General features: G+C 35.6%; 2 protein-coding genes across 2 annotated transcripts; one reads left to right on the top strand and one right to left on the bottom strand.

Moving 5' to 3' along the window:
• Positions 1–11,150: 11,150 nt before the first annotated feature.
• Positions 11,151–16,912, top strand: LOC7497871 (glutamine-dependent NAD(+) synthetase). Its single transcript, XM_024597965.2, has 13 exons — positions 11,151–11,708; positions 11,824–12,129; positions 12,318–12,541; positions 12,780–12,883; positions 13,097–13,231; positions 13,381–13,549; positions 14,030–14,165; positions 14,852–14,990; positions 15,260–15,436; positions 15,720–15,887; positions 16,054–16,149; positions 16,239–16,367; positions 16,443–16,912. Exons 1-13 carry the CDS (start codon positions 11,515–11,517, stop codon positions 16,656–16,658), a joined length of 2,193 nt encoding a protein of 730 aa, XP_024453733.1. The 5' UTR covers positions 11,151–11,514; the 3' UTR covers positions 16,659–16,912.
• Positions 16,913–17,841: 929 nt separating this feature from the next.
• LOC7465330 (luminal-binding protein 5) lies at positions 17,842–21,121 on the bottom strand. The gene is made up of 8 exons (XM_002303636.4): positions 20,925–21,121; positions 20,312–20,579; positions 20,018–20,232; positions 19,683–19,925; positions 19,082–19,561; positions 18,829–18,983; positions 18,660–18,742; positions 17,842–18,577 (listed from the first exon to the last, which is right to left on the bottom strand). Exons 1-8 carry the CDS (start codon positions 20,977–20,979, stop codon positions 18,076–18,078), a joined length of 2,001 nt encoding a protein of 666 aa, XP_002303672.1. The 5' UTR covers positions 20,980–21,121; the 3' UTR covers positions 17,842–18,075.
• Positions 21,122–21,353: the final 232 nt, after the last annotated feature.

The following is a 21,353-nucleotide window of genomic DNA, read 5'->3' as shown; positions in this document are numbered from 1 at the left end:
ACCATAGCAAATCAGCCTTAAATCATCCCTTAAAGAGGGTAGAACACCTAAACCATCAACTTGACCCAAAACCCAGCATTTTTTGAGTCGTTATTAAGTTCCAGCAGCAACACATGAGGAGCACGCGTCGCCACCAATTTCAAGTTCAAATTTGACAGTACATGTCCAATGAAAAAACCATATTCATTCATGTTTTGACCTGACCCCAAAAAGATATTAGGCCTTAACCCAGTGCCATGAAAATTTCCACATATTACCATGCACCACAATATAAAGTGGCGAGCTCTAAGAAAGTTAATTTGGTGTCACACTCTCCCTGACTTACTCGTAAACTATCAATATGATGCCTAATTTTCTCATTAATGATTATTTCCTACTAATATGTCTTCTCAAATAGCACCTACCTCTCTCGCCAATCACTTGTGAGCATAATCTTTTCAATAATGGCACATTAAAGCATAAAAATTGACACACGGGCTAGGAAAAGTAATTGTTCTCCATCATTACTTCATTTTCTACGAGGCAAGGATATATGACCAAGGTCTATAAATACCTCGAGTCACTAGATAAAGAGGTTATTCAGGACACAAGGAATAAAACTCCATTCAAAGCAAAAAAAAAAAAAAGCATATAAGGCTATAAAGCCACATTGCTCTTCATTTTCTCTTGCTCGCATCTCTAAATGTTTTTTCTTCTACTTCTCATATTATTCTCCTACTCACATGCTTCTCTCTTCTTACATTTACTAACTTAAGTATCAGAGGGCCCCTATTTTGATAGGAGACTTGTTTTTATATGAGAAAATGGAAACCACCCCGTCACTTCACCAATTATTGGTCAGCCAAATCACTCCATCGATCCATAATGCAATTAATGGTGCAAAGTTTTTCTAAAAAGAAATTCAAGCCCAAACAGCTAGAATCCCAACCTAAAATTCCAGTCTAGAATATGGAGTTTTTAGCCCAACTCTTGATAATAACCTAGTCTATCAAATCTTGCCCTAACACACCTTTCTATATATTTTTTAGGTTTCCAAGAGTCGTACACACAAATATTTCATGCACATAATTTTTTCTACACACATGTGAGTTTTGCTATGTAGTGCAGATGCCAATGACACTACCCATCACTAACATTTCCACTAATAATATGCATAACACAATAACCATGACATGACACAATAATCAAAGACCATCATGACTAGCCAATGGTAACACACTAATTTCTCCATCAATGATTTGTTCTCTTACTCCATTAAGAAATTCCAAAACATAGGTTTATAAATACACTCAATTATAGGGCAAAAATAGGGATCTCATCCTTGGCCACATATAGATAGTTATAAAAAGCCAGCCATGCATGCCACACAAGTTCTAGTCATACAAAAGCCAAACAAAACCATGACATTATATAATTTCTAGCCATTATACTCAAATATACACTCCCTGTAACTTCATTTTTTTTATTTTGTATACATTATTCTATGCTTTTACATTTATTCATTTAAGCATTGGAGTATTTCTTGTTCTAACGAATATTAGCTTCTCAGAAACAACTCAAACCAAACCAAATCAAACTAGACAAAGATCTATTTTCATCGGCCAGAATGTTACCATAAAAAGCTCATATTTTGTTTGAAGTTTTTTCACTTTTTTATCAACAACTATGAAAACTCATTCCAATCCGAAGTTTTTATACATCATGCCTTGTTCATGTTCCTATTTATTGTACAAATATATAATTAGTCCATGATAATTTAATGTAATTATAATCAAAAGAAATTTATTTACTTTAATTTGTTTGTTTGTTTGTGTATCATCCAATGTGTACTTAAGCAGTCGTGAGAGGTTGTTTAGGAACGTATTTGAAACCGTATTTTCTAAATTTTGATTTTTTTTGTTTAACATTATTTTTTTTTTGTTTTTTTTTTACCATTTTAATTTAGTGATGTTAAAAATAATTTCTAAAAAATAAAAAAAAAATATTTTAATATATATTTTTTTAAAAAAAAAAAAACTTTAAATAGCAATCAATCCCACATCCTAAACATCAACCGAATACAGTGAATCACCATGAATGTTGCTTTTCAAAAGTAATTAACCAATCATGTGATGCCACAAATTTATACGTGACCAACATGAATGTTGCTTTTCAAAAGTAATTAACCAATCATGTGATGCCACAAATTTATATATGATGTTGATTTTCTAACCAGAGCATGTACCGAAAACCGTGGCTACCTTTTATAATTTCAAGCAAACAATAAAGGACAAAGGTCAGAGACAATTCACAGAGACAAGCCACAAGTAGGTAGCCTCTAGTTGCCGATTTTAACTATATTCAGGCTAACTTCATATTATCCATGGTACATCTTTTCCGGTGGAACATAGGCATCATTTGTATCATCTCACTTGATCGCTTTAACGATTGTATCTGAAATTATGAATTTCCGCATCTACCGTGATGACTTGAGTAGCAGGAAAATGAATAGGCAGTACAAAATCAAACGGAAAGGGCTTAGAAATCTGGCCCTGCCACTAGAAAATTGTATATTCTAATAGCAGATTAATCCCTAACCTGAAATGCTAGAGATTCAAGCAATCCAGTCTTGCCTCGCACCTGTCTGCTTCGCTGAAAACGAAAAATGAAAATTGGTTCATTTTTCCTTTAAATTAGCAATTGAGCATACTAACCCAAAAAAACGTATTCAATGTCTCGAGAAGCAGGTGGAATTTGATTATTTTGTTCCAGAAATTGCTGCATTGGGTTAAAAACACTTGATCAATCTCCCTAGCGTCTTGACTTAGTATAGTTAATAAGGAAACTCTCATTCACAGAGATTTTTACAATCAGCCCAAGAAAACGTACAGACTACAAAGCTAGCTCCTCAGAGTTTCGTATTCAATTCCACACATTCAAAGCTGTAAAGCTTCAGAAATTGGAACGACATCAAGGTATATTATATCTTCTCTTTTGCTCATCATCGGAGCTCTGTTTTTAAAAAAGAAACTCAAACCCTCAAAAGAAAAGAAGAAGAAAGAAAAGAACCCAGTATCGGCTTGGATATAACTAAACTGCGATCACAATTGGAAAAAAAAAAAGAGAAGGAACAACCCTAAACCTAAACACCAATGGCATCGCATTGTGAATGACAAAGGACGCCGTGTTGTTTTTATATATAGTAGGGATATGGGCCGAAGGCCCAAGTCTGCAAAGTGGCTTTCTTATTTTTTGAGGCCTAAAAGGAGATAATTTAAGATCCATGTGGAAGTTCCATGCAGAGGAAGGAAAAGTGAACAATTTACACAAAACATATGGTGTGCGGAGAACACACTATAGCGCCTCTCTCGTTTTGCCACCGATGCCCACTACATGGACCTTATGATGATGCAATCCTTTTCATTCTTGCAAGTGTAATCTTATGAGCATGTTGTGATATCTGTGTCGGAGATTCATCTCAACTAGTTTAAGATTGTTTTTGTTGTACTTTCTCTTTAAAATTTAGATTTGTATCCAAAATGCCAACACGAAGTAAATTCACTCATTATTTAAGCCAACTACTCAATAATAACTAATAAAACGGTGAAACAAGAGGGTTCTTTTTTTTGGAACCGGCCTTAAATGTATAATTAAATGCATTTGGAGTCTCATTTTTACCTTTCAATCAAGTTAAATAAATAAAAACAAGAGGCCTTTACCGTCAAGATATGTTTGCCTTTTGTGCCTGGCTCACCTACATAATAAGCAGAATAGTTCCCCTCCCAGCAACATAGCTTTTTTGGCACCTCCAGCACTAATGTCTCAAATTTCTAAATCCAACTACGACATGATTTGCAGGGTCTTCCTAAACCCTAAACCCCCTCCTCGACTCCAGGTATTGAAATCTGTTACTTCTAAAGCCAACAGCTTACATGGCTGGGAGCCTGGGAGTATTATTTTCAAGTTCCTAAGAGGTTGGTGGAAAGAGAATATGATGTTTCAATCTGGGAGGACATAATTGTAACCCCAATTACTCACAGCTATCTGGTAATTGAAAAAAAATTATAAAAAGAGTACGTGAAAGGTTCTGTTCTGTACATGAATTGTGAAGCACACATCAGAGTCCAAGTGAGAAAGCTGCAAAAGGCAAACAAGTATACTCTGCACCTCGCATAGGCATTTTTCACCATGAAAAATAACTTCACCAAAATAGCCAAGATGGATCTTACGTTGGTGCATTGGAAATTGAATGACCATAGAAATTCTCTAGACAAATAAATAACAAGGTACGTTACAGAGTAACTAACCAAAGGCACTTTCAAGAGGGAAAAACTTTGTACCAGGTCAAAATGGAAAACAAAGGTCCTGAAATAGTCATGAGAAGGGGGGGGGAAGGGTAAACTCAACACCCCACCTCACTCGAGCTAATTGTGATTCAGCTGTCCAAAAGCTTATATAACTGAAGCATTCAAAGAAACTGCATGCAGACAATCTTAATATGTCTAGAGGTTATGTAATCAATTTGTCTTTTAGGGAACACATCCTGGAACAGAACACTGATTTGAGTAATACAGGAAACAAATACCCTGAAAATCTGGATGTTAAACCAGGGAAGTAGGCAGATAAACAGCTACCAGGTTGACTGCAAAAGCTGAGCGGAGCCAGTAACTCAGGTTAGTGCACCCATTACATACTGACTTGCAAAAGAAAACTGAAATGAACTTCAGTAACTCCTTGAAGAGACTCCTATACGAAAGAAACTCTTCATAAAAAGAGACAGATAAGGGCACAAGTGGTTGTTGTGGTGCACAAAAACCAAAGGACTCGTGTTCATGGAACTGTCAGCTTCCCAGGGAAAGAAAGCTACTTCCTCCCCACAAAAGCAAACCATAATGCAGCCAAAGAACAAGACTTTGAAGGGGGCAAGAGCAAGGTTGTATATAATTTGCCATTGCATGGTCATGCTGCTTTGTTGGAAGGAGTACAAAGATGAGTAATGCTGGTAAGTTAAACATTCATAAACTGGCATCCTGCTCAGATTAGCAAATGTGTTCACTGAGTATTACTTTTCATCAGGCCAGACTAGCAACGTGGTGGACATACAAGGTTGAGAGAGAGAAAGAGAGAGATGTAAAAAGTTTGTAGTAGTGATGGAATGAAATGCTGAATCAAGGAAATGCAATGCAATACGTATTCTAGTTGAAAATCATATTTAGCCTCAATCATCAAATTTTATGTTTCTTTCCTTCTACAAAAATGTGTCTTGTTTCATTGGAGTAATGCCAAGAAAACATGACACAGACACACCTGTTTACAGTGTAGATAAACCTTTCACATGACACCATCCAAAGGAGTGAGTTAAAGTGAATATGAAAAATAAAACATAGAGGCAAGAGGTTATATAAGAAAGATAAAATAGTAGACTGAACCCAGTATTTTTCCAATGTTATCAAATGTCTCCAAACAGACCAAGGAGACAATAGCCTGTGGGTTATACGTTAGAACTTCAACAATATTAACCTTCCTATTTATAATGCAATCAAAACCAACTCTCTCAATAACAACTGCTCCATGAGTAGGGTAGTTCAGGCCAAGGTAAAATGGTCAAGTTATGCATAGAAAAATCCTTTCCTCTAGAACTCACAAACATACAAGGAGTTCATTGAAAAAAAACCAACAGTAATGACTCCTACAGCCAGCAGAGTTCACTAGGTAACCTATTGCATAACACTTCAGCAAGTAATCAGAACTTAGTGCATTGCTACTGTAGAATTACTGTTACATTGGCACTGTCCTCGTTTTCAGAGTGGTCTGAGTTAAACTCAAGGTCAAAAGTAACAGCTTCAGAAGACTTGTTCTACTTCACTGGTAGTCAAGAAAAAAAAATGAGGAAAGTAAGTTATCATAAAATTTCCAAGGCGCCCAACCCATTCTCACTGCAGCAGAGACTGAAGCCTAAAAACCCTAGTGTAACCAATAACGCATCACGTCAAGCCAAACCAATAATGATAGAAAAATAACACATTGCATAAGGTCATTACAATGCATAAGGGGAGGAAGCTATATATGTTTCATCAAAATAGAGATTATTCATCATGTTCTACTACAACCCATCATGTTATTATTCAAGAACCTAACATGCTGCAGCTCCACCCTTGTTCAAGAGCCTAACATGCTATTGTCCCCCCCTTGTTCTCTGTTGCTTCTGCCAGCTTAAATCCATGAAATTCACACACATTCTGCTCTCACGAGACTTCAAATCACTAGTGACATGACAAGATCTTCTATTATGATGATTCCTTTGTAGAACACAAGTTTTGCATCAGAATCCAATTAAATTCTGTCTATGAATACAAGTTTACGAACACCCAGACTGTAATAAACGCACTAACTTCTACTAAACCAGGCAAAAACACCAAACCAACGTCTATCCATTTCTTCTACTAATCCTAATTGAAAAAATAAAAGTAAACGTACAATTATTTTTTTTCACGCCCATTCTTGGGTCGACGAGGACAATAATCATTGCCACATAGTTTAATATTATCAACATTTGGCTATAATAAAACAAAGGTCTACAAAGTATTTTCAATTAACAAAGAAAAAGAGATCACTCAATCAACGAACACAGTAGTAATTAATTAATTGATCACAATATCACAATTTTACGTTTTCATGAAACCCTAACAAAAGAAAGGCCCAGCAATAAAAATCAAGTCTTGATTTATTTATTTTCTTAACGCGGTACTGAAGAAAATACCGATCCGATGATCAAACAGGGAGATTAGCTACGTCGTCATGTTGGAGGTGAGGATTAGTAGGGAGAGCGAGAGGGCGATCATCATCATCATCATCAGGATCTGTGGTGGAAACATTGACGCAAGAGAAGCGTTCAAGGGAAGAAAAGAAGGCGGAGATCACGGTGGCGCTGACCCAATTAGCTACATTATTCAAATTCTCCACCGATACAATGCTGTTGGTGGTGTTGGTGGTGGAGGTGCAGGCGGTGTTGATGTTATCGTTGCTGTTTTCCATTATCAATCAAAGGAAAAGGAGCTTGGGAGAGATTTTTGAACCCTTGTTGAGAAATTGAGGAGTCAAAATTGGCAGGGTAAGGTGGGCGAGCAAGGGTTACAATTTTGGATTTTGTGGGCTATTTAATAACGATATGAATCATCAGTCTTATCCGTGATTAGTATTTAGTGGGATAGAGTGAGATTTCGGCAATAATATCAAAAATTTATTAATAAAAATTAAATCTAAAAAAACAAAAACTATGTCAGCAGAAAGGGAACTTGTGACCTTCGAAATTAAAGAGAAAATTGAAAACATTGTGTCGTCAACTGGTTTTAAACAAAAACTTAGAATTCTATAATATGTAGTAATTTCAGATATTTAAAAAAGAAGGTAGTTATGTTTTAAGAAAGATAGATATCATTATTATTATAACTTTTTAAGTGAAAAATTATCTTAATTATGTATTTTTATTTAAATTTATTCTACACGTGTTATTAATTGTTTAAATTATTTTCAAATTTATTCACAAATTATTTATTATCGATGGATATTTATCGAACCAAAATTCGATCTTGAATCAGAGTCTCATAACTTATGATTTTTTTTAATTTTTGTTTTAAAAGCATCAGGTTGCTTACATTGGTATCTAAAACTAAAAGACTAATTAACTTAACTGTTAAAATTCAAGTTCAAGCATAAAGTGTTGTTAACTTGATGAAAATTCTTTGATGTATTTTTCATTGTTTCCTAAATACTAGGATACATGTTTTCCTAGTTGTTTAAAAACCAAGTTTTGATCAAAAGATAGTTCAAACTTGATGAAACTTGTGGATAAAATTTTTATTCTTATTTGAAAAATAAATATTTGCATAAAAATATACACATAAAAAGGTGATAACATAGTTTTAAAAAACGATAATAATATTATTTGAAACCATAAAAAAAAATGCATGGGTGAAAAGTTGTTATTTTTCAAAAATATTTTTTTTCATACATGCGTATGCAATAACATGACAACAAAACTTTACAAAGTGATAAGAATGGTATTTAAATGCTATTAAAAATAAAATAAAATAATCTCATGAGTAATAAGTTGTTGCTTTTTTAAAATGAATTTTTTTCACAAATATGCATACGTAAAAAGGCAACAAAACATATTTATAAAATGAAAAAAATTAACTATAAGGGTGGTTCTAATTTAAAAAATAAAAAATATATAAATAATAACTGTCATACAAAAATCTTGGATAAAAAAAAATGAAGAAACAAGTTAGGATTTCACATTGGGGGGTGATTTTAGACAAGGGAGGAGCTACTTGGGTGGCTAATGGTAGCTATTAGTGGTAGAGATAGTCTTTGCATCGCCGGTTGATTTAGTTTTTGTTGATTTTCTCTCTTTTTTAAGATTCTCTCCTTTTTTTTTCTTCTTTTTTCTCTTCATCTCTCTCTCATGTGATCATTTTAATCTCAAGCCATCTTCATTTATAGCTCAAAAACAATCTTTTTCTTGTTTCTCTCTCTAAGTCATTATTCTCTCTCTAACTCGAGGCCCGTTGTTTCTTGTTTTGCCTTTCTAATTATAGGCAACGGTGAAGATTCTAGAACCCTTATTGGTGGTATGATCATGACTATTGATCCCTTTAAGTCAATCTGAACCCTTTACAATGGTTGACACTATGACCGAGATGATTGCGTTGCCCTTTCACACTATATTTTGTATTGTTTTGTAGGGTTATTGTGTGTAAAGGTTGAGTATGAGGTAGACATTCACATGAAGATAATAATGTTTTTCTTTGTATTTACGAGTGTTATGAATAAGAGAAACAATGGACTAAAATGTACCTGAGACATTGAAGAAATGAGAAAGGAAAAGGGAAATAAAGTGTATGTAGGCTAAAAAAAAAAAAAAAACATTGTTTGGGTATGCACCATAATGGTGTGCTTGTGATTTGTTTTTGGTGGTTGGGATGTGAAACAATGTTACTTCATGTAAAATCGATCATTTCACTTAGACTTTTTTTTTTGTCAAATTCAAAACGATGTCGTTTTGAAAGTTTTATGTTTTTAAATTGGTCCTCCATTTTTCTTGAATTGTTTATTTTAGTCATTGGTTTTATATTCTGGTTCTTGGCTTTACCATTTTTAATTTCCAACTAATTTTAGTCTTATTTTCCTCAATTTCTTTTCATTTTCACCTCTAATTGTGTCAAAATGGGTTTGCAGTCTTTTCAATTTGGTTATTGGCTTTCTGATTTTCGATATTGGGCCAATTTCAACCTTATTTTCTTTTTTTTCTTTCTATTTTCACCGATGATTGCATAAAAAGAGTCCTTGAATTTTGACATCCTTTTCAATTTGGTTCTTGGTTTTCAAATATTCATTTTTTTATCCAATTTCACCATCCTTTCCTCAATTTCTTCTCAATTTTGTCCCTGATTGTATCAAAATGGATCCCTGAATTTTGACACATTTTTCAATTTGGTTCTTGGCTTCCTAATTTTCAATTATTATCCAATTTTACCGTTATTTTCTTAACTTCATCCCTAATTGTATTACAAATGACCCCTCATCTTCTTCATCTTTTCTAATTTTATCATTGGCTTTCTAATTAGTCAATCTCAACCCTTTTGTCAATATTTATTTCCAATTTCAACACTAATTCGTGATTTTTTCAATTATGTTTTTTGAATTTTTTCTTGAAATATTCTTTTTGGTTGAAATATTTTTTATTTTTGGGATATTTGAGAAGAGTAAAAAAAAATTTCAGCATGCTTTAAGAAAATGGAATAAAAAGAAAACCAATAGGTTGACAAAACTTTAATCCACTGAACCCATCTGATTCTCTAAAAGATACGGGAAGTTTGCATTTGCAAATATTAATGGATGTGCTTAGCTTAGCCTTACAAGCTGAATAAATTTATTTGAAGGCAATTCTACTATAAAATGTAAAAAGAAAAGAAGAAGAAGAAGAAGCAATTGGGCCATTTTAAGAGGAAAAAAATCAGGCGTGATTGGGCTGTAGCCTGTGTGCCTGGCCCAAACCATAAATCCCAGGCGCTCTCTTGCCTAGAAAGCTAAGTCTCCACGCCTAGTTTCTTATTTATTTATTTATTTTAAAGGAGGTTGTCTGCTCTCTTTTTTTTCAAACTATTATTGTGGACACGTCATCTAGAATATTTTCTGACCACGTGAGCTAGATTTAGATTTGGTAGGTGAAAAATAGGAGTTAAGTTTATTTTACTTTTAAAAGCTAAATTTTAATTTTTTTTTATCTACAAATATAAATAAAAAACTATTATACATAACTTTAAAATTCAATTACTAATCACAAAATACATTTTAATTATATAAATATTTTTTGAAAAAATCTTCAAGCCTCGATTTATCTTGTCGGATATAATTAAAGACAACAAACACCTTCATTGAATTCTTAACAAATTGAATTCATAACAAATCATATCAATTATTTTTTTAAATATGAACTAAAAAATATTAAAATTATAGTGGTGGTTGAAATTGTTCAATTCAATAACTTTTTTTTGTGTGTTTTTTTTATGATTTTCTCTTTTGTTTTTGACTTTTAAGAATCGAAATGCAAGAAAAATAAACTTATAAAGAGTTAAATTTATTTAAAATATTTTTACTTGCCACTATATCTATAATATTTATTTTTTAGATTTTATGATTTATTATTATTTATAATATTATATTATTTTAATTTTTTAATAAATAGAGTTAAGTCAAATAATGAAAATATTATAAATTAATTGATTTTCTTAAGCCTCGAAGTTTAAAGAAGTTTTTAGTCCTGTTTGTTTTTGCGGATGCAAAGTGTTATGGAAAAAAAAATAAATTTTTTTATATTTTTAAATTTTTTTAATATTTTCATATTAAAAATAAAAAAATATTATTTCAATATATTTATAAATAAAAAAATATATAACTTAAAAAACAGTTTAAAACCATATTCTCTCGGTTTCTCATGTAATATCACATGTCAATCAGTATAAACAGTAAAAAAAATCAAAATGAATGGTCGGATTTGAATGGGGAAAATAAAAGGGTGTAGATCAAAGTCAATTTAGTTAAGGTTGACACGTACATTGATTGACGTGTCAAAACAAAAGTCAGTCACCCAAACCCGTCCAAGGATCCTGGAATGCCAGAAGGCCAAGAACCCAATAGCCTAAAAGAAAAGAAAAATTGAATTCAAAAAAACCCACCCTCTTTCTTTCATTCAATTCCTATATAAACCACAAAAGTCCCTCTGAATCCTAAATTAACAGAATAGAATCCAATTCCAATTCCCAATATTCCAAACACCAAACACAAGGCTGCCAAAAATCCCTCTCTTCTCCATCCAACCCAATACCTCATTGTCATCAATCATCACACCTAGAAATTACTGAAATTCTTTCATCCTTTCTTTTTAAGATTTTTGAGCTCCTCGGTGTTGTTTTTATCGAGTGGATTTTGACACTTGAGGGGTTTTCTTGGATTTTAGGATTTGAAAACACCATGAGGCTGTTGAAGGTAGCTACTTGTAACTTGAACCAGTGGGCAATGGATTTTGACTGTAATTTAAACAACATAAAAGAGTCAATAACCCAAGCTAAACAAGCTGGTGCAGTCATTAGACTCGGCCCTGAGCTTGAAATCACTGGTTATGGCTGTGAAGATCATTTCTTGGAACTTGACACTATCAATCATGGGTCAGTTTCACTGTTTGTTATTTTTTTAGATTTTCATGATCTGGTTTTTGTTTGTATGGTGTTTTTACGTTGCTGAATTGGAAATTAATAGTAAGAGTTTGAATCTTGATTGCAGATGGGAGTGCTTGAAAGAGATATTGGTTGGTGATTGGACAGATGGGATATTGTGTAGTATAGGAATGCCTGTAATTAAGGGATCAGAGCGTTATAATTGTCAAGTTTTATGCTTTAATAGAAAGATTATTATGATTCGTCCAAAAATGTGGCTTGCAAATGATGGGAATTATAGGGAACTTAGGTGGTTTACAGCATGGAAACACAAAGATCAGCTTGTGGACTTTCAACTCCCTAGTGAAATTGCTGAGGCTGTTTTACAGCAATCAGTGCCTTTTGGTTACGGATACGTGCGCTTTTTAGATACGTAAGTGATAGTGGCTTTCTGGTGGTTCTTTTTGTTCTTAATTTGATTTAGTTATGGTTAGATTGATAATTTAAGGGTGGATGTAGGCACTGCAGCGTGAGTGTATTCATAATGATTATTGATTTTTTTTTTGGTTATTGATAGGTTGTTTCAACTAAATGGTAATATTTGCATTTATTCATATGCAGAGCTGTTGCTGCTGAAGTTTGTGAAGAGCTTTTCACCCCTATCCCTCCTCATGCTGAGCTTGCGCTCAATGGGGTTGAAGTGTTTATGAATGCAAGTGGAAGTCACCACCAATTGAGAAAGCTTGATGTTCGTCTTCGTGCTTTTATAGGTGCTACTCATACTCGTGGAGGAGTATACATGTACAGTAATCAACAAGGATGTGATGGTGGCCGCCTTTATTACGGTATACAGATACTCTTAGCATCTTGGTGATTGCATTTAATTTTAACACTGCTTTTATTCTGTTTAGATCAAATATCTCCTGAATTTCATATAGAAGTTTATATGTTGCACTTATTTTGGTTTTTATGATTTGATGCTTACAACTTTTAATAAATCTGCTTATTCTTTAGGTAGTGCTTTAGTGTGTTTTTAAAAAAGAAATTGTTTGAAATTTGTGGTTAAAATTTCTTTTGTCACAGATGGGTGCTCGTGCGTTGTTGTGAACGGAGAAGTGGTTGTCCAAGGCTCACAGTTTTCTTTAAGGGATATTGAGGTTGTCACTGCGCAAGTGGATCTGGATGCGGTATGCTATACTTTTGCACCCCTTTGGAATATGGGTGTTCATGGATTGCAGAAATATTTTATTAGAGAGCATTGTGTAACATATGTTTGTCAGCTGATTTTGCTTTGTTGATAGAATTTTGCAGCATTTTCAGAAGATGCCATATTGTTATATTTTCATGTTTTATGTTTGAGCATTTTGCTCTGACGCTTTTAGTCTCTTTCTTGATGGCAGGTTGCTAGTCTAAGAGGATCTATCAGTAGTTTTCAAGAACAAGCAAGTTGCAAAAACACAGTATCATCAGTCCTGGTGCCATACAAGCTCTGTCAGCCTTTTAACATGCAAATGTCCCTTTCTAGCCCCCTTCAGGTTTCCTCTTGGTCCTTCACTATTGGTAAATCAGGAATGCTTGATGTTAGCGCCTGAGTTTTGAAGACTATCAACGAGTTTTCTAGATTATGAAACCTGTGAGTCAACTACCTAAGTTTATTGAACTAGGCATGATTTATGATTTGTAGATCAATTATCACTCTCCTGAGGAGGAAATAGCCTTTGGTCCTGGTTGCTGGCTATGGGACTATTTAAGAAGAAGTGGAGCTTCTGGATTCTTGCTTCCTCTTTCTGGGGGAGCAGATAGCTCCTCTGTGGCTGCTATTGTTGGCTGCATGTGCCAACTTGTTGTAAAAGGTCAGATTTTTCAATGTAACTGTTTCACTGTTTTAAGTTTACCTTTTTGTTCTAATTCCAACTACTGAAGGAGATCATAAGTAGCCCAGTTAACTAGCCACAACTATCAATACAAACATCCAATTGCCAATTGCCTAGAGCTGAATTCAGTACCCAACTCGCTATCCAGGATTGCATAGATAGAGCTAAGTGAAACGGTATTCTTTTAGGTAATCCCAACGATGCACATTAATGAATTAGATTGAGAATGTTTAGTTCATAATTATATTGGGAGAGGTTTTTAGCTGGTATTAATCATGAAACGTAGCTCTAGTTTATGAGGTTGTTAGGAGTGGACTAAGAAGAGTTTTGAGGTAGTATCTACTCTGCCCACCAAGCATAAATTTATGTGCAAAATGCTTTCAGTCGTGTGAACTCGAAACAGCCATCCCTAAATCCTATGATTACTTTTCATTGGTTGGTTATGCATTTTGATTGCAGAAATTGAAGAAGGGGATGAACAGGTCAAAGCTGATGCAATAAGAATTGGGAATTATACTGATGGGCAGTTTCCTACTGACAGCAAAGAATTTGCAAAGCGAATATTTTATACTGTATTTATGGGGTCTGAGAACAGGTTGGTACAGTGCATAGAATTGCTGCTCATCTTCTTTTTGTTGTTGTTACAGTTGTTTTACAGACAGGCTCACAGGCTCAGTATTGTCAATGCTATTGTAGGAATTTGCATTTTTTATAGCAACCGTTAAATTTTCTTTGATGCTGTCTGGATTATCAGTTGGCAGTGAATGTAAATCACTAAATCTTGGGAACTAATTTTTTGGACTGGTCTGAAGATTTTGTTATTTTGAAACATGAAAGTAAAGCTCATCGTTATTTTTTTTTTCCCAACTTTATTTCCTGGCATTTAAATTTCTGTTTAGGACCAAACAGTTACTCTTGACTTGTTGCAAAACTATAACATTGTTAACTCATAACAAGAGATTCCTTAACAAGTTCAGCCATATTAATGGGCTTTTATGTTAATGCATGTCGTTGATTGCTTTAGGATTTGGTATAAACACCAGATTTTTTGTGCTTGTCTGCTGTCTAAAAGTGGTTGTCAAGTAGAAAGATGCAGTGAATCTCCAAAGAGGATTGCTGGGATTGATTTGGGAGGAATTTCAGATATTGACGAGTCCCATTGCCAGAAGCCAACTTTCTGATACTTTATCTTGTTACTTAATAAAATTGTTTCATTCTTAGATTGGTTGCAATAACTTGAGCTAGTGTAGTAACTGGATTTATCTTTTGTTTCCCCTTCAGTTCTGAATACACAAAAAAGCGAGCAAAGGATCTAGCTGATGAGATTGGTTCATGGCATCTGGATGTTAGCATAGATGGTGTTGTCTCTGCTCTATTATCTTTGTTTCAAACACTTACAGGAAAGCGACCATGTTATAAGGTAAAATGATGTTTAGATAAACTGCCCCCAGTGGATGGCTTAGGAAAAAGAACTGCCTCCATATTTTCTTTCATGAGTGCTGTATAGTAATTACTCAGATTATGCATTGATGATTCAGGATCAATGAAATCTTAGCATTGGCTTTAATTTTCTTCCTGGAGCTATAATTTTAAGAATACCAGAATTTTTTTTTTTTTTGAAATTAAAAAGTTGCCTGGCTGGGGACTGAGTGAGCTTTATGATATCTTTTTATTTTTTCCATTTTGCAGGTGGATGGGGGTTCTAACATTGAGAACTTGGGACTGCAGAATATTCAAGCTCGAATCAGGATGGTGCTGGCATTTATGTTAGCCTCGCTCTTGCCATGGGTTCACAGCAAACCAGGGTTCTACCTCGTTTTGGGTAGTTCTAATGTGGATGAAGGGTTGCGTGGTTACCTAACTAAGGTACTGAATAACTTAGAATCCAGATATTCCATGTTTTTAGTTCTAAAGCGAACTGTTTTTCTTGGTAAAATTGATTACTCCATCACCCCAGATCTGTATGGAGTATAGTTTAACAATTTGAGTAGAATTTTCACTTTTTCTAGTTTTGTAAATCAGATATATTCAGTTTTTCCTATTCAGTGAATTGGTTCTGGGAGCTTGATGTTGATATGACCAATAGTTAAAATATTCAATCGAAATGGTCCATCTACTTTTGGGAATTCACTTTTCATGTCTTTTGCAGTATGATTGCAGCTCTGCAGATATAAATCCAATTGGAAGTATTAGTAAGCAGGACCTTCGAGCATTCTTGCGATGGGCTGCTGTCCATCTTGGTTACTCTTCCTTGGCAGAAATTGAAGCAGCTCCACCAACAGCTGAATTGGAGCCTATACGTTCCAACTACAGTCAGGTGAACTTTCATTAACCATATTCATTTGTCACGTTATAGACAGCAGTAATCTTATAGATCTTTAATCGCATGCCTGTGTTTGTCTCAAACTGATGCTTCTGCCTCTAATATGTATGCTTCTATCCAAGTGATAAACTAATTCCAATGCCCATTCTGCATGAGACAGCTTGATGAAGTGGACATGGGAATGACATATGAGGAACTCTCAGTTTATGGAAGGCTGCGAAAGATCTTCCGCTGTGGGCCAGTGTCAATGTTTAAGGTTTGGTTTGGGACTTCTTATTATGTATTATAATTGACTCATTGCATTTGAAGTCTCACATCTACTGGTGCTTTTATCCATGATTTCAGAACCTCTGCTACAGATGGGGGTCGAGATTATCTCCATCTGAGGTGGCTGATAAAGTAAAACACTTCTTCAAGTACTACTCCATTAATCGGCACAAAATGACCGTCTTGACACCTTCTTACCATGCTGAGGTATTGCATTGTAAATCTGGAACTTCAAACCATTATTGTAATTAAAAAAACTGATATTCCTCTGTCTTTGTGCAGAGCTATTCACCTGAGGATAACAGGTTCGATCTGCGTCAGTTTCTCTACAATGCAAGATGGCCCTATCAGTTTAGCAAGATCGATGAACTTGTTAAGGAGTTAGATGGTGATAAAGTTGCTTTTGGAGAAACTAGCGACCAGGATAAATCAAGAGCAAATGGATTAGGGATGGGAGTTGTAGCAGCAGGCTCAGGCGATCCAAAATCTGGTCTTTAATTTGAAGAAAAGGCTTGCTTATCCGCTCATTGTGTGCAAATAAATATTTTTCACCATAATTGATATTCAATTTATGTCAGGAAAATAAGTGAAAAATATTTTCTTTTTCATCTGTTTCGTTGGGGTAAAATGTCTCTCACTAACAAGAATGGGTCCATTCACCCCACTTACGATGTATATTCCTTCGTTAATCCTGAGAGAACATCCTGTTCTCTTCTCTACTTGATAAAGCAGATATGTATGCTTTGTGTGCAGTCTCTATTTGCTTTTACTCAAGTCTCAGTTGCGTTTACCTAGTTTTTTTCCAAACTAGCAGTGGAAAAAATATTTTCTAAACTGGCTGTCAGATTATTATTTTTTCTGGGGCATGTTACATGCACATAAACAAAATTTTTTGACATGTTGATGCTTGTTCCATGCGCCAGCAGGTGAGCATTTCACTAATTTTAGGCAGAAGCTCTTGGGGTGGTGTTTCTTTGTTTTTATGAATTTATCTTATCATTATGGACTATGAATTTGTCCAGTCGTTATAGTACTGGATGTGTTATTATCAGGAGGGGTATGTTACTGGCATCTCTCTTCTTCTTTTTTAATTATCTCTCCTTTGAATATTATACCAACCTATTCTTAGTTGAGAAAAAATAACTATTTTTATTAGCATTAAATAAGAAACTTGGTGGAGTAAATGAAGAAAGGGATTTAAAAAATGAAAGGAAATTCTTTTTGCTCTACCTTTGCAATTGGTTATATTGGTAATTATTTTTTTTAATTATATTAGTTTGAGAAATATTTTTTCTACTTTGCTAAAAAAAAACCAGGACCTGGAGATTGTAAAAAGAAACCACTTGACAGCGCTAGTCTGGGCATATTCACACCTAAACCAAGATTTCACTCAGGTTTTTGGGTTTAAATGCCCGCAAATTGGATCAGATCGCCGTAACTTCTTCTGTCTTCATCTGAAATAAAAGAGGAGCAATAAAGGACAAGCCCTTTCGTAGGTTAGGCTGGACATTGCTTCCAAAGAAAGAACAGATCCACGACACAAGCAAACAAATAATGAGGGAGAAGACAACTGCTTGTCTTGCTTGCTGCTGATTTTGCAAGTAATTCTCTGTCCTGATTATTCAAGACCTCGCAAGTTCTAGGGCCCTGTTTCTTTCATCGTGCACAACACTACTCAATCTTGTATCAAGAATATCATCATCATCACGGACCTACCTTCTATAACTCGTAGAAGGTGTTTTAAACATGTAGAGAAAACAAACTATTCCATGTATTTTTAACCTCAAAAAACCAAAAAAAGGGGGATATGTTATTTTAACCCTTTAGCTTCTAGGATCAGCAAAACTTCATCTAGCCTACATCCTCATCCCTTGCCCTTGCTTTCCAGCAGGGGTAGAAGGAAGCAGAAAGATTCTCAGAGTTCATCTTGAGAGTCGTCCTCGGAATCTTCTGCTGATCCACCACCTGGGGCTCCAGCAGATCTCTGGTACACGGCAGTGATGATTGGGTTGCAAACAGCTTCCACCTCCTTGAGCTTCTCTTCATAGTCCTCTTTCTCGGCATTCTGGTTGTCGTCCAGCCATTCAAGGGCGTCCTTGGTAGCAGTTTCTATTTTCTCCTTCTCATCAGACTCGAGCTTGTCAGCAAGCTTATCTTTGTCGTTAATCTGGTTTTTCATGTTATATACATAGGTCTCCAAACTGTTACGAGCATCAATCCTCTCCTTCACCTTCTTGTCCTCCTCGGCAAATTCCTCTGCCTCACGAACCATGCGCTCGATTTCCTCCTGGCTCAAACGACCCCTGTCATTAGTGATGGTGATCTTCTCCGATTTACCAGTGCCCTTGTCTTCGGCCTTGACATTCAGGATACCATTGGCATCAACCTCAAATGTGACCTCAATTTGAGGGGTTCCCCTGTTACAGTCAAAGGATCAGTAAATATCAACTCCTAGAAAAATAATGGATCATATGCTGGAAACAGGTACACGAGGCAGACCTTGGAGCTGGAGGAATGCTAGTCAAATCAAATTTACCAAGCAGCCTGCAATCCTTTGTGAGACTCCTTTCACCTTCAAAGACCTGTAATCAAACCAGAATCCACCCAATTAATATACAGCTAATTTTAGTGTCAAATAATAGAAAAGTACATGTAACAATAATTTTACCTGAATGGAGACAGTAGTCTGCTGATCCTGGTAAGTGGTGAAAACTTGAGATTTCTTGGTTGGAATAACAGTGTTCCTTGGAATCAACTTGGTCATCACTCCACCAACAGTTTCAATACCCAGGGTGAGGGGAGCCACGTCCAAAAGAAGAATATCTGCATCCAGAATGCCGCGGCGGCCATTGTCAATCACCGCTCAACTAAAATGGTTATTTAATATCATAGGGAACCACATTCAAAAGAAATGGCAATACCTTTGGTTTCATCACCGCCCTCTCCACTCAATATACCTCCTTGAACAGCAGCACCAAAAGCAACAGCCTCGTCAGGGTTCACACCCTTGTTAGGCTCCTTTCCATCAAAGTAATCCTTAAGAAGTTGTTGAACCTTTGGAATTCTGGTACTTCCACCAACAAGAACAATCTCATCAATCTGATTCTTCTCCAAACCAGCATCGTCCATAGCCTTCTTCACAGGTCCCATGGTCTTTCTGAACAAATCGTTGTTCAACTCTTCAAAACGGGCTCTGGTCAGTGGCTCAGAGAAATCCATACCATCATGGAGTGATTCAATCTCTACACGGACCTGGTGCTGGCTGCTAAGAGCTCTCTTGGCACGCTCACATTCCCTCCTGAGTTTTCCAAGAGCCCTGTTGTCCTTGCTGATATCCTTTCCATGCTTTTTCTTGATCAACTTAATGAAGTACTCCATAATCCTCTGGTCAAAATCCTCACCTGCAATAAAATAGACCGCATGAGCTTAGCATCAACAATCACAATATATCATTAGGAAAAAAACACAGAATAATAACAGAAGCAAAAGGAAAACTAAAGCAGAGCTAACTATCATTCCCACCTCCCAAATGTGTGTCACCATTGGTAGAAAGAACCTCAAAGACACCGTTGTCAATTGTCAAGACACTGACATCAAATGTACCACCACCAAGATCAAAGACAAGAATGTTCTTTTCACCACCCTTCTTATCCAAACCATAGGCAATAGCAGCGGCAGTTGGCTCATTAATAATTCTAGCCACATTGAGTCCAGCTATGACACCAGCATCCTTGGTAGCTTGCCTTTGGGCATCATTGAAGTATGCTGTACAATGAATAAGATCACCAAATCAATAACAGTTAACAACTGATGATACCTTTGAAAATAACTTACGTGACCAAAAAAAAATAACTAACCAGGAACAGTGACAACAGCATCCTTAATTTTCTTTCCAAGGAATGCCTCAGCTGTTTCCTTCATCTTGGTCAAAATCATAGCACTTATCTCTTCAGGACTGAAGACCTTAGTCTCCCCATCCTTAATCTTAACTTGAATATAAGGCTTTCCATCCTTATTCACAATCTTGTAAGGCACAAGTTTCATGTCCTTCTGCACCTCTTTATCCTCAAACCTGCCAAACAATAAACCTTAGTGACCAAATCATTCCCAAAAACTTACAACAACAAAAACATAGGAAAATCATTTATTACTTTCTTCCAATAAGTCTCTTGACATCAAAGATGGTCCTCTCGGGATTGACAGCCGCCAGATTCTTGGCTGCTTCACCGATCAACCTCTCACTGTCAGTAAAAGCCACCCACGATGGGGTAATACGGTTTCCTTGGTCATTTGCTATGATTTCCACATGACCGTTCTTGTAAACACCAACACATGAATATGTCGTTCCAAGATCTATTCCAATTACTGTTCCTAGCTTCGTTGCCTCCTCTTTCGCAATCGAAATCGCAAACAAACACCCTATAACAATAAATAAATAAATATTTAAAAATATATCCAATTAGTGTCCCGATTCTAATTTACTATTATTTAATAAATAAATAAAATCTGGCACTACTAATAGCTACTTTTGATTATCGCACTATAAACGACACCGTTCAGCAGCTAAAACAGTAAATCGTTTCCTAATTAACGACAACAGCACTATAAACAAACAGAAATGTTAACAGATCTAAACGGAAGCGTATAAGAGCTTAAAAAAATCAATCCAGATCTGCAGCATTATCTCTATCAGAATCAAACCAGATAAAAAGAAGAATAGAAAAGCGAATCAGATCTATCAAGTTGAAGAGATCGAAAACACACCGAATAAGAGAATCGCGGATACCACAGCTCCACGTGCTCTCCACGTGCCCGCCATCGCCTACTCTCTGTCTGTCTGCCTCCCTCTCTCTCTGAATCTACAATGGAGGAGTTTCTGGTTGTTTCGAGAGTGAATAATATTCCCGAGAGCGTGTGATGTTGAGTTCTGCTTGTTTCAGTGTTTCTCTTCTGTAACGCGCGTTAATGAGCTTTATAGTAGTAACGACTAACGAGGCTCCATTGCGTAGCTTGTGGAACTGAAACAAGAACATGTCATTGCAACTTACGTGGACCAATAATAGTTTGAGTATGATGCGATCGGCCAATTAAATTCGAGCTCTTGCTGGGGTGATCGTGGCCGTTTGTTATTGGCAATTATTACGTGTCTTGGTCCAGCCTTCCAGGTTTGCTTGCATTGTTTTTCTAAGGTCC

The sequence above is a fragment of the Populus trichocarpa genome, chromosome 3, assembly GCF_000002775.5.
Source record: "Populus trichocarpa isolate Nisqually-1 chromosome 3, P.trichocarpa_v4.1, whole genome shotgun sequence".
In the NCBI taxonomy this organism is placed as follows: domain Eukaryota; kingdom Viridiplantae; phylum Streptophyta; class Magnoliopsida; order Malpighiales; family Salicaceae; genus Populus; species Populus trichocarpa.
This window is presented reverse-complemented; position numbering and strand designations above follow the sequence as displayed.